Below are 14,023 nucleotides of genomic sequence, written 5' to 3'. Positions count from 1 at the left end.
CTGCAGAGTATATATTATCTTATCGTGTTTTTCATCCTATACTGTTAAAACTTAGAATCTCCCTCTCCCTCTCTCACTCACTCTCAGTCTCGTCTTTTTTCCCGGCTTACCACTTCTGTTTACCACTTCTTTGCGAAGTTTACGCTCTAAATTGTTTTTGCTCCAATTCCGAACGCACATCCAACCTTATTTCGTGTCTAGCGAAAGCTGCGGAACTGAACGTTTTCCAGCTGTAATTAATTAATTCTCCCTTTAATTCCACCACCCTTTCCAACTATTATCTTGAGTCTGCTTTTTTCTTTTTTTTTCTATCTCTGGTTAGATAATTTTACGTCTCTCGAAGCGAGAATGAACTTCGCTCGCCAAGGTATCTGTCATTAAAATTTGATGTGGCAGTAATGGAAGTGTATATAAGTACCTATATGCTCTTCTATATATATTAACTAAAACTAAATGCGGTTTTTATGAAGCTTCAAGACTCCTACTTGTTTCACAGTTTCCAGAGCTTATAGGTATAGCAAGAAATTACAAACTGAAAATCATACTCCCGTATTATTCTGTCATATTATCATATAAATTATATTCCTTTCATTTTCATGTAGGACAAAAGGTTTTGTAAGTGTATTTTATGTAAGATATGTATATATATATATATATATATATATATATATATATATATAGCTACCTTACTGGAAATAGTGGAAATATCTTTTCGTGTTAATTCTATGGAAACAAAAAGTTACAAAGTTTTAACTTGACCATAAGTAATTATGTATGATTATTGTGTTGTGTATATCGTAAAATTATCTTTTTGCTGACTCGGACTATTTTCATTGTAATAAATAATGCATTCTGATATAAATGCACGCATGGATTTACAATTATACGTTAGAGATACTTTACAACCACCATCGTTTAAAGACTCTTGTCGAAATTCAAATTTGATGGAGAGCTCGAAAGGGAAAAGGGATGGATGGGCGCTTCGTGCCGGAAATTTCTCTTCGATTCACGCTATGACGAGAGTTCCACGCCTCGCTCGCTCTTCCGAGGGACTAATTCGGTGGGGCCGGGTTACGAACGTAATTAATTAATCCTGCCTGTAATCCCACCCACTCGGCATTATTACGCCGTTTTTTTTTTCGTTCGTTGATACTGTCTTTACTACGGGCCCTCGTTGTGTCGTTTTGTTTCATCTGGACCCCGGAGGGTCTGTAATAAATTAATTCCGCCTTTACCTTTATCATCTCCGCTATTTTCCTCTCTTTCCCCTAACCTCCATTTCCTTCTATTTCTGGCGCTCCCTCTCTCTGTTACAACACTCGCGTACGTTCGTTTGCCGTAAAATTCTTTTCAGAAGGAATATTTAACCGACACTTCAGACGGCGGGTAAAAGTGGTGAGAGTGCGCTTAATTCCTAGCTATACGGGCACGCAAACCTCGTTAAAACCATGGATGAATTTATGCGACGGGACTCTTGTACTTTTTTAATACCTGAGTAACCGATCGCTAGCTTCGAGTGAACCAACACGCAAGTGTTCAAACATTTATTAATGTAACATTAGTATCGAAGTAAAGTAAATGCAAAGTGGTGGAAATTCAATATTTCCATAAAATTGTCTCTTATTGAGAATTAAATGAATATATTTCTATACTGCAAGCGATAATTTATATTACGCATATCTAAGATCTGATAACATCTCTAATATTGGGAGAAATTTACCAATGAATAATGAAAATATTAAATTAATATTGTAATTAGTATTTTTCGTGAAAAGTGACAAACTTAAGAGTACTCTATGCGAATAATTCTATTTATCAATTTACCGGCAAGCAATTACCGTGAAATATGCGAAAAAAATGGGACATGCGGTGTCTAGGGATGTCGACTCGGTCGAATGAAGAAAATCGCTCGCTTAATTTAGCGCTAGATAAATTCGCATCAAAAATGCTCTGTGCGCGCCTATATGTTTTCTCTGCTATATATGTCTACATGCCACGTAATCGAGATAACAAGCAACGAATCCGTGTCCGGGTGGCGCAATAGACGTGTTAATAATGCTAAAACTTATGGCGAAAAACTGGCGCCGGCGACGCGTAATCAAACGCAAAGAACTTTTTCTCGTTCTCTCTGTCTTTTTATTGAAGCATCGTTAAGTCCAACGTGAAAGAAGAATTCGTTTTGCTTTGACGTTAGTTTTTAACGTCGCTCTCGACTGATGAAAATCGAACGCGAATAACAGGCGGACGAGCAATATCACGAAACGTACTACGTGGCGATATTAAATTAGAAATACCGCCTCGGTCGGAGAAACAAATCTGCAACACGAGGGAAAAGGTCGAGTACAGCGAGACCCGGTTCGCGGGAGAACGCACCTAATGACGCGCGCTTCCGAGCGCATAACGTTATGATGAGAAAACAATAGAGACAATGGCGGCGGCGCGCACCGCTCAGCGAGGAAAGATGTGTCGTTGGACTAAGAGGGTATTAATTAAAACGCGGATACGCGCGCGCGCATGTAGTCGCGCATTACGGCTTGCGAGAACTCGAGAGGGTACCCTTATTAAGCTTCATTAGCCGACACTCGGGTTAATTGCTTCATTTTTCCTCTTTACCCTCGAAGCAACCCGCTGCCGCTGCCGCCGCCGCTGCCGCCCTGGTACCTCGATTTCGTATCTTTCCTGCTGCGCATTCTGCGACGCGGGGCAAACTTGCAGCGTAAGTAATAATTTGCAATTGCATAATGTAGTCTCGAGTGCATTATGCAATTGCAAATTATTCTCGATTAGGGAAGACACGAAGTGCTGAGAATGATTCAGCGTGATGTCTCTCAAGCTTTTTTTTTACGAAAATATTGAACGTGGATTATACTTATCCCCGAGGCTCTACTATGTGAATTACTATAGTAGTATCGATAGGGTAAACTCGGGTAAGATGGCCATATAGAGGAAAGATGGCCAACTTATGTTCTTTCAATCTAGCTCGCCATGAAACATCGAATATTAACTCTCTTAGAGAGAGATATTAGTTGCTTATTTTATACTCAGGTAAGGTATGTCATTTTGTATTTACCTGCTTATTTTGGTGACAAAGCTATCGCATAATAATACAGGTCCATATAGCCTCACTTTTAATGTGAGTTTATTAGATTCATTAAAGCACATGGTCTCGATTGTGAATAAAAACTCAGTTGAATCTCACTTGCCAGCATACAAAAAGAACGTGCATTTAACTGAGTTATGATGTCACAATTGAGAATTATGTGAGTTTTGATGTAAATGGAAAGCAACTATTAGCTCAGTGTTATTGATATCTACTATCGATCTATTGAGCCCTTATATGCATAATGACGTATTTCAGACGATAATTAACTGTATTCGAATGTATCGGTGCTAGACATGAGTCAACTTCGTTTTCATTTAATAAGCACGTTTATATCGTACACGTAATAAAGTAACATCTCATTTGCATCTCATAAGCTTGGCTAAATAATGATCGCTATAAGAGTGGCAATAGCGATATTGCGGATTAAATCTTGCTATAATTCTGAATATGCTTTGCGAAATGAAATTTTTTCGTAATTCCTTTTCAGCGTAGATGAGGGAATGTTATAAAGTTTACGTGAGATTATTTCGCTCCATTGTAGTCTACGATACCCGAGGTAATTCTGAATTACGAATAAAGGGAGTGGGGTGAATTAGTAAGATAATAGGACGAGGGGGCGTTTTTTTTTAAAGTCCCCATTTTTCGCCAATATAAAAGATTTGGATATAATTCACGAGAATATTTAGAATTTTAGAAGATAAAAATCTCGTAATTTTATACGAAACTCTTGAAGATATATTTCTTCCTTCACTTTTCCTATAGCGATGAAATATTATTTAAAAAGGTAGTTTTTCGTGAAATACCTACCTTTTGACATTCATATATTATATCTTATGTTGAGTTTTTAATTATATAAGGCGTCCGAATTTTTAAGGTAATCAGTTGATTTTACATTTTATATTAGGGTGGGATGATTCAAGTGAAATTGGACGCATTTTCAACATACTTGTCTGCGCGTACGTCTATTCATACACGATGTTATTTTCATTAGTGACATACCCGAGCTCGCGAAAGTTAGGAGATAACGAGTCGAAATTTCGCGCCGTACCACGGGCGTCGAAAAAGTCGACGTTCGCGTTTCCGCTTAATCGCCGTCCCAGGATTAGATACGACGTTAATTGCGACACGGGGTATCCGTAAAAGTTGCCGTTAAACGGCCATACGTTACGCAGCCGGGAGCAAAGGGGGCTCGCGGTAATGGAACAATTACCGTACTGTCTGCATAACTCGCGGTGGAATTCGCCGGAATTCTCGGAGAAGAGAGGAGAAGGCCGGCGCGCGCGGCGCGACGCCGAACGGCTAGGGTCGTGGCATCACGACGGTGTGACGAAGAGGTAAACGTTGCTCACCGGGGGGATTAGATATCGTCCACCGAAATTGGAAAACTTTATACCGGAAGTTAAACGCCTCTATTTTCTTCTGAAGATTAATCCGTAATATCTGTCCAATGACACATGGATATCTTGGAAAGGCAGAAGTTTCGATAGTTTCAGATATCAGAGAACGTGCTCATGTTCAGTGATCATAGAATGTATATAGCCCGACATTATAAAATAATATTTAATACTTTTGCTAATTAAAAGAGTTGGTTATACTAATATCACTGTTTTACAAATATACCTTTCATCTTTTTTATGAAAAAGAAAACGTATCTATTTAATTTAATTAATTATTGAAAGCAATTTATTGTAAGTATCTAAAAAATATATGGGTATTACTTTTTTCCATTAATTAGAATAATAAATATTTTGTTCCAGATCAACGAATACGATATTTAAATAATCTGGATAAACAGCCGCTAGGCTGTTGACTATTTTAATAGTGTATGCGATTATTTACTTTACCCGCGACGTAGAAAGCAGTAATATTACTTCCAAAAATACAAAATAATGGGTGTTTTTTTATTTGAACGACAACAAGTGTGTTACTCGGCAGAGAGAAATTTTCTCGCGCTCGCCAAGTTTTCGCTCTTCGCGAGGAAAATACGAACGATAGACGCACTGCTATCAGCGGCGGTCGGGATATTCAACCGTGAAACTCCCTGTAAGCCACGGAAAAGCCGACAACGTTTCTCGGCTTTCTCATTGGTTGCCGCCCATGAATGTGTATCCGAGGAAAGTGCATCCACGCGCCGATCCGCGTTCGCACTCCAAAGAGTTACGGATACAGGTGGCTTTTCAGAAAATAAAGCGTTACCACGTCTGTGAGAGCACGTCTACTATAACATGTGCTCATGGTTGCGTTGACTTAGCTGCATCGTTTTATATTCGATTAAAACGCAGAGTGATTTTTACTTTATAAAACTTTCTAAAAAAATTTATAGGTTTTAATTAAGATAAAATTAATGCACGTTTATATGAAAATTACTTAGCATTCTTTTCGTTGAGCAACTTTAATTTTTACTTTTGATATAATCAAATTTACTCTAATAACTTGTTTTGATATATTTCCGTACGCTGTAATACATAAGAGCAGGCTGAAAAGATTCGTAAAATTCTTTCTTTTCTTTACTTTTTCCCCGGTCGTAAGAAATTTTATTGTGTTTCAATATTATGTCAATTTCTACTCAATCCGTATTGATATTCCTCGAACGCCACAATCTACCTACTATCCACGTGCTTCATCGATAGAATCAATTTCGTGGAAAAATGGGGGGAAAACAGGTCGATACGAAATTATCACGCAAGCCTTACTATCGCGGTCAACATCTCCGTAGCGATACAGCTTCGAGATAAAATTCCCGATGCGGCGGAATGCAGGCGCTGCTTGCCCGCGTGTCGATGCACCCGCGATGCATCGATGCGCGACCGTTCCTTCGCGGAAAACTCGAGCAGTCGACGACGAAGAACCTTATTTTTCGCTTTTTCCCCCCTCTCTCAATTCCCCCGTTTCTTTTACAAGATAAGCTGGAAGGTCCTGGCCTCGGCTTTCACGCAATACTATCCACGGTGCGCGCGGCGCAAATATTTCTTCCTTTGCATATCGAGCCCGACGCGCGGCCATTTGCATTCCTCTGTGTTCTTCCTCTTTACTTTCGCCCTGCCGCTTCCCTTCCACAAAGTAAGGAGGACCTTCCAACGTCCCTCTTATTCCATACCTTCCCATACCCTTCTTTCATCAATTTCTTCTTTCTTTAATCTTCTCCCTTCTGCTTTTTTTCCATTTTCCTTCCTGAGCTTCCAACGTCATTCGACTGAAGACGTTTGCAACCTCGAAACATCTCTCACGTTCTTCAAAACTTCTGCAGGAACGTAGTTAACGTTTAACAAGAATATACAGGATAGGATCAACTTATCTGTTTCTAATGTAAAAAATAGACAAAAACCAGGAATACAGCTAATAAAAGAATTTTAAAAATGATAATCTTGCTGTAATATATACAATTAAATTAATCATTATAGTTACACAAGTTGTACATAATTTTTATTATAGTATATATTTTATTTTATTATCTATAATTTATCATATTTGTATCTAATTGATAACGAATGAATCGGTACGATATCAGCATACAATGCAATTAAAAACGGAATAAGGGCGTCGAACAGATAATGTGCATAAAGGAAATGGTAAAATTTTGGCTACATCACTGGGATGACTTTTCACAAAGCTATTTGCGGATTTCCATTGTCGAGACTATTTCCTGGGGATCTCTCGGTTCCATTAGCGCGACGGGAGTGTATCACTTGCCGACTGCCGTAAAATTAAGCGATGTGGAAAAGGCGCCGTTGTTATTGATGTGACACGATGCCGAGTGCTTCTCGTTGTTTTTATTACGATAAGTGATACCTTGGAGAGTTCGTTTATTCGTAAAAGCCTCATTCTATGGTTGATTATACGCTGTAGAAGATAAAAATCTTTAGATTTTTAATAACGCAAATATCATTTGATTTTCAAAATTGTTAATAAAATGAAAACATTTAAAGATATTATTATTAGAATCAAAGAGAAAAACTGTAAAAAACAATTTTTTAATAACCAAAAATCCACATGGCAAAATTGAACCTAATTATCCTGAATAATACAATACTGAAGCAACACGATAGCTTACAAAGAAATTTTAAAATTGTATTTTTAGAGATAGAAAACTGGAAACGCTACTAGTAGACAATGATTTTAACACATGCCACAACTTGATCTATAATATAAAATATTATGAAAATAAATGTTTTCTTTTAAGTCACAGTCAGTGTACTATAAAGAAAAAAATACGAGAGATATTTGAAACAAATTTTAATTCTGTGAAAACTTTAATTGTGTGTTAAGATAAAATTATTTTTATAACATTTTGTTTGCCATTTTCGTGAATATACGCATGTAATTATTAATGATACCGTAGTTTTTGTTTGTTTTCTGGCAATAATCGTCCTATCGTTTCGGTTTAATCCTTATAACCGTCATATACACAATAGCGGCAATTAATAAACCATCATTAAAACGCACCGCAAATTTGTGCAATTGAAAGAGTAATTATTTACCTGCGTTATTCACCGGATAAAAATCCGCAAAGTGCTCTAATTAAAACGAAATTGTAGCGAATAATTACTTCCTGCCATGCGAGCGTATTTCGATAATTTTCAACGTGCTGTTTATTACCTACCTGCATCAGCGTCGGCGTACAATTGCAGATAAATGTTATTAGTTGGGCGCTTTTATCAATTATGGGACGAATTAGACTTCGACAGCGATGGGATACATTTCACCCCATTTACATCTCGTGTGCGCCGAAGTCCCAAACTAATTTTGGACATAATCCTCGGTGTGACACGCAGCTGGAAAGCAATGAAATATATTATTTATTTCTCTTCTCTTTATTCTAGGCTGAAAAACACTATTATATATTTCGGGTTTATATATTTATTAAATATGATATATATGTAATAATTTTTTTTTTTTGCGAAACTTATTGTGTCGTTCTCAAGATTTCTGCCGAAAAAGAAGTTAACGATACAAAGGCCGAGATAGCGCGAGGCGCGGGAGCGAAAAGACGCGCGAACAAATTCTCGTGCTGGCTAATTAATACCCCGACCACAATGGCGGAAAACGGCGCTGCTCCTCGGCCTTAAAACCAATTTGTTGCCCGCTCTCGGGCTCCTTGCTTCCCTGTCTCGGAACGATGCGACGCGGGCCTGTATTATGCTTAGGGTTCCGCCATTATGTTTCCCCGGTTTTGGCGAAACAATGCAGCGTATAAGCGGCCGTCGCGCCGCCGCGCCGTGTCCCGACGTAATATTACGTCGGCTGATTTATATCGCCCGTTCTCTGCGACCTGCCCTGCAACATTACATTCACTCACTAGAGGCGATCGGAATTATTATGATGTAATAAACGACCGGGACGGACGCCGAAAGAATTCCACGTGCGAAGGAAGTCTCTCTTCCGCGTGCAAAAGATAAGAGATTGTCGACGCGCCGGATCAACACGCGTAAGATCGTACGTACGTGAAAGAATTCAAATATTAGATCAAGGAGAATTTGAAATGGCAGATCAAGCCTTTATTATTTTAATTATGATTATATTTTAAACAATGAAATATTTCATTTATAATACATTATTTTCGCGATTGTGTACCGTGTAAGAATAATTATTTTTCGAATCTTCATCTATGTATCTTGCAGGACTATCGCGGAATCGTGACAACTCGTGTAATCGCGCGCCACATCAGAGCGACATAAAGTTCTTACGCGGGATAGATCACTCGAGCTGCCTTCTTGTTAAACAAAACAAGCATTCGCCGTATACAGAGCAAAGAGCTCTCGGTCGTTCTAATATTTCCGCGCAATATCGCCGTCGTCATTTACGAAACGCCGGATAGTTTGTATAATGCAACGACAGGATGCGTCTGTATATTTGTGCAATATCCCTTTACGAAGTTCTTTTACGGACGACGAGGAAAGTTTCTTTGCGCGGAAAGACGCATCAGGCGGATTCGGTCGGTGCTGTTCCAAATACGATTACCATAATTCATATTTAACGCTTAATTAATACGCTTAGTAGATTAATATTATTAGATTAATAATATTAGATTAATATTAACATGAGAAATATATTAATTAATTCATTAATCGAAATTTTATAAATTTGTGACCGCTCCGAATATGATCCTTCACATAGAATAATACTGTGTTGCTGTAGGATTAACATCGCAATGTCGATGAGATTTACCGAATGTCAAATACGTTGATTATATTTCAACAATTACTGCGTTAAATAATGACAATGAAATGCAATATAACGTAATTAATAGCAAACGAAGAGCGCCTAATTATTATTTTATAGCCTAATTAAAATCTTGTTGAGATTCTTATTAGATAGCAATATTACGAGGTGTTTAATGCCTCATAATTTATATTTAAAAAAGATAAAATAGGATTTTTTGAGAATGAGAACTCGGAATGTCAATATACAGATCTACATTTAACACGAAGTGACATTCAATCGAACACGAGCGTGGGTTGCGTGAAAACGCGTCATAATTTCTTCCCTCTTTCTCTTGAGATCCTTTTAAACATGTCGCCCGTATTTCCAAAGTCAAATCTCAGATAGATTCGTCAACGCTCAACGTACGACATGGGCGATCGTTGCTACGTCGTTGCCGACCTCGCAATTTTGCATGAGGCTAAACGTGAAATTAAATCCGGGCGTGTAAACGACCGTCATGTATACCCTGTCACCAGTTACAAACGCGAGTCACGAATTCGTAGCACGGGGACGCGTCTTTCGCTTTTATTTACGGTTCGCCTGCTCGCACCGCGAAGCCGTCGATTTAATTCCAAAAGTTTCCGGCGTCGCGACGCCGCGACGCCGGGAAAGAGAACCGCCCCAGCCTAACGCGACACGTGTCCGTAATGTCTGCGTAACACGTGAGACTTCTTGAATTTTGGTTGCGTCGATACTATTTCTTTGAACGGCGGTGAAAAGAAAAGAATCTTAAAACGAGTTCAATCAACGCTTGCTGTTCGGTAGTGTGAAGCTTTTTGTGCATTGATTTTTATGAAATTCGTCTTTACAAATTCTTTAATCCATCCTACAATCAAGATATTTATTAACTTCAAGTACGTTAAAAAAATTTCTAATTTGAGATGATTTTATTTCATCACAACGTTTGTTTATTGAAATTAAAACTTTTCCATAAAATCTCAAAAGTTTGATAAATTTTGATAGGCTTAGTAATATTCGATTAAACTTCTACAGATGGCTTCCCATGTAGTGTTTGCAAGTTGATCAAAGAATTCCTACGCGAAAATAGAATGTTTTTATTTATACAGCGCATTTTTTATTCACGAGGGAAATGTTATGTCGCATAAACTATAAACGCGGCTCCTATCAGAACAAAGATATTAATACACTGCACACGCAACGCGGTGCATTCGTGCGTGCTGCGAGCGTGCGCGCGCGCCCGCGATTTTTTTCCATTTATTTCTCCATGTCTTTTCTCTCGCCGGACGTTTTTTACAACCACTTGCGGGTCGACATCTTTATCGCCGCCGTTATACGGGTTCAATGCACCTTTTGGTTACTACCGCCTCGCTGATTAACCCTTTCAACGCCGATGGCATTGCGCGAAGAGTTGCGCAATTTATGCGCATACATTTCACTTGCGCGCCCGATTTCGCCGTTTTCTTAGTCATCCCTTATTCTCCTCGAGGTCAGGCACCGGGGAGGAGACGAATGCAGTAGGGTGTGCTTAGCGTGATTAAGGTAAATGAGTTCTATAGTCGCGTTCCATCATGTAACTTTTGTGTTGCGTGATTTTGAGCAGACACGCGGTAGACATTAACACATAGTTTATGTTTATTATTTATATACATATTACATATATATGTTTGTTATTTGATCCGTTAGCTTGTACGTACATTACCTGGAAATATTATTCAAATGCTTATATAGAACATGTATATAAATGGAATATTTATAAAAGAATGTTTACAATACCAAAATTATCAAATTTCATGAAAACATGTTTAAAATTTGCGACTTGTAATGTCTAACGAGGATTTCTATCTGATGGATTTATCGTCTGCGTTTGAAATAAATCTCAGTCGCTCTATATACAAAAAAATGTTTTTATGGTAGTATCGATGAGAAATAAATACCTAATAATAATAACGTATCTTGTGTCGTATGAAAGAAATTAATTTGCTATTGATAATATTAACCATCGCTCGAGTATTATCAAGATTTGTTAATAAACGCAGTATTTAAATCGCAAGGAAAAAATGATTTCTTTTTTTAACACAGCACAAGGTTGGAATACGTATTTCCATACGAAACACGCATCACTTATGTATTGCGTGACTAATTCATCACACGTACCCTAACACTCCGCGTAGTCCGAGTAATCTTACTTGTTTTAACACACTGTGGTTCACCCTTTCTCTCCCTCTTTAATATTTTCCCGTATTTTTGCTACGACTGCCCGGTCATTTACAATTCTTTTGTGCGTGGAAAAAAAGCCACTCAAAGGAATTGCACGAGAAAACGTTTCGCGACAACAAACTTTAAGCGGGATAATTTGTTAGCGAACTATTATCTTAAAAATAGCAAATAAATTATGGATCAGCTAGAATAAAAAAATTATTGTTGATTTCCATTTTTTTTGTTGCAGCTTGGTTTCTTCACGTATTACACAGTGGCGATGGGTGAGGTAAATCCCTCCGGGCCGGTGCCGATCGACAGTGTCTTCATTTACAGACCGGACAAGCGGCTCGAGCTTTGGAGGTTCGCTTTCTACATGTTCCTGCACGCTGGGTGAGTCTCATGATTTTTTTTTATCAATACTAGATTGGTATTCGCGTCGTAAATACGTTTTGCGCGTATTCTCGTTTCTTTTTTCCATCTCTCATGATTCTGCCGCGTGCGTAATTGCAAGCGCGTCTCTCGTGAATATACGACACGTATTTAACGGATATTTGTGGCGTCAGCTCTCGAATAATAATCCGATCTCTCGATCGGATCTCTCAATGTCGCGGTATCCTCGTGCCCCGCTATCCGACAGAACGCGCCGGCAATTTGATTCTCTCTTTGCTTCGTGACATGCAAGTGCATCGTTAATTTTCTCTACCATCACAGAGAGAAATGTAATTCGTGCACCACGCTTGCTTTTATATCACGTATTGATGCGCCTTTATGTAATATCCCAAACCAACGTTTTTCGCGCTAATGGATACAAAAGCAAATCTGCGTCAGTGCATATTCAAGTTATCGAGGATGTCGCAGGCAAAATTCACGGCTAGAAAAATACGAGAGAGAGAGAGAGAGAGAGAGAGAGAGAGAGAGAGCGCCGAAAGCAAGTCGATAAAACTTTCACGGAACTTTGGAGCGACGTGAAGAACACATTTTTCATATCACCCGAAAATTGCATTCATCGAACAGTCTTGGTTCTCGATTATCTCGAATAAAAAGTTTATCGCGTATAGATACAGGTTCTATTATTTTTTGAACGCGTTATTGCTATTATGTCGGCGATGAATAACAAAACTAAATTTAAGCGTCTCGACAATTCGATCATCATTCGTTTTTGTGATATTGCATCGCGATACTATCATATCACACGTCGCAGTAATGCGATGATATTGAGAGAAAAAAGAGTTTCCGAGACTGCGAAATCGATGGCGTTGCAACGCGACGCGAATTATTACGATTACGGCAGCTCGAAAAAAAGCTCGAGATAAACCACGTCCCCGGCCGTGCTTTTCGCTCCTTTTTTCATCTCTTCTTTCACCGGACTTGCAGAATCAACGTACCGTACACGTTTCGTGCGTGCGCTGCGAATTTAGTTCAGCACAATTTTACTGTTCAAAAAGATATGCAGTATATTTTTTTACGTTTTGTCAACAATAGTGAACATAGGTCGAAATCTGGGTTTAGCAGAATACCTGGGAGAAACAATGTAAGCTCGAAGAAAAATATAAAGAAAAATAAATAGGAAACGAAAAGTATATATTATAAATATATAGTAAAATAATAGATGAAATAAAATATATATTCCCTGAAAGTCTTGAAATAAGAAACTTTTCTCTATATATATTTAAAATATCGGATCGCTATTATGCATGTTGGAGATAAGATCTTTGAAGCGAATAATTAGATGAAGAAAATTTAATATATAAGGAGATTAATTGATAGATTTATCCTGCGTTACCTAAATCCCCTTTTCCCTTTTAGACAAATTTATTTATAATTGCGAGGGACATACCACAGAATTCTCGCACGAGAAAACCTGTCGGAACGAAACAGATGAGACCTTGCGCACCTGCGATCAGCCACCTGCGTCCATCACGGGCGTTAGATATTAAGCTACTCGATTATAGCCAATTAATTATAGCCAATTTCGATCCTTATGACCGCGTATCGTGTTGTCGCACCTTTGCTTGACATCACATCGATTCGATTCGAGCAGCACTACACGCAGGACACAAAATTGTATAAGCTTTCCGGCACGCGTCACTCTCCCGCGGACAAGTGGGAGCGCGGAGAGAAGGTGGCGGTTTTCTTCGTTCACAGTTATTTTTCCATCGTACCTTTCGCTCTCATTTTTTTTCTCTTGCTCCCTTCAGTAGGTTTTGCCTTTCTCTCCCCTCTCTATCCCTCGAATGAATTTTTTGCTTTTTTTTCTCCTATATCCCTGATATTTCTCTGGACGCATCAACATTTCTATGCCCACTCCCTTCTGCCATAAAAAGAAAGGAGATCGAGAAATGAGATCGTACGGCCGACTCTGTGTGCTTCGTCTCTCTCTCTTTCTCTATCGCCGACAGAGTAGAAGTTTTCAGCGCGAAGCTCTCTAAATTATTCATGGAAATGCCAGATAAGACGACCGTTTTCCGTACGTGCGTATGGAAACTGCGATAAAAGTGACCTCATCGCTGTTTTTTTTCCTATAGAAAGCGTGCGTTCGTCCAATTTTCGTCTCCCTTC

The 14,023-nt window shown here is 38.6% G+C and overlaps 1 protein-coding gene across 2 annotated transcripts in view; it reads left to right on the top strand.

The window, feature by feature from the left end:
* The window catches only part of Stet (stem cell tumor), a 365,074-nt gene that overhangs the window by 319,738 nt on the left and 31,313 nt on the right, over positions 1 to 14,023 (top strand). For both annotated transcript variants that reach the window (XM_071795513.1, XM_071795511.1), the window contains exon 7: positions 11,712 to 11,854. In XM_071795513.1, the coding sequence (XP_071651614.1) occupies positions 11,712 to 11,854 (143 nt within the window). The remainder of the gene's footprint in view (positions 1 to 11,711; positions 11,855 to 14,023) is intronic.

This window comes from Temnothorax longispinosus, chromosome 12 (genome assembly GCF_030848805.1).
Source record: "Temnothorax longispinosus isolate EJ_2023e chromosome 12, Tlon_JGU_v1, whole genome shotgun sequence".
Classification (NCBI taxonomy): domain Eukaryota; kingdom Metazoa; phylum Arthropoda; class Insecta; order Hymenoptera; family Formicidae; genus Temnothorax; species Temnothorax longispinosus.
Note: the sequence above shows the minus strand (reverse complement) of the source record. Positions and strands in the feature narration are given on the sequence as shown.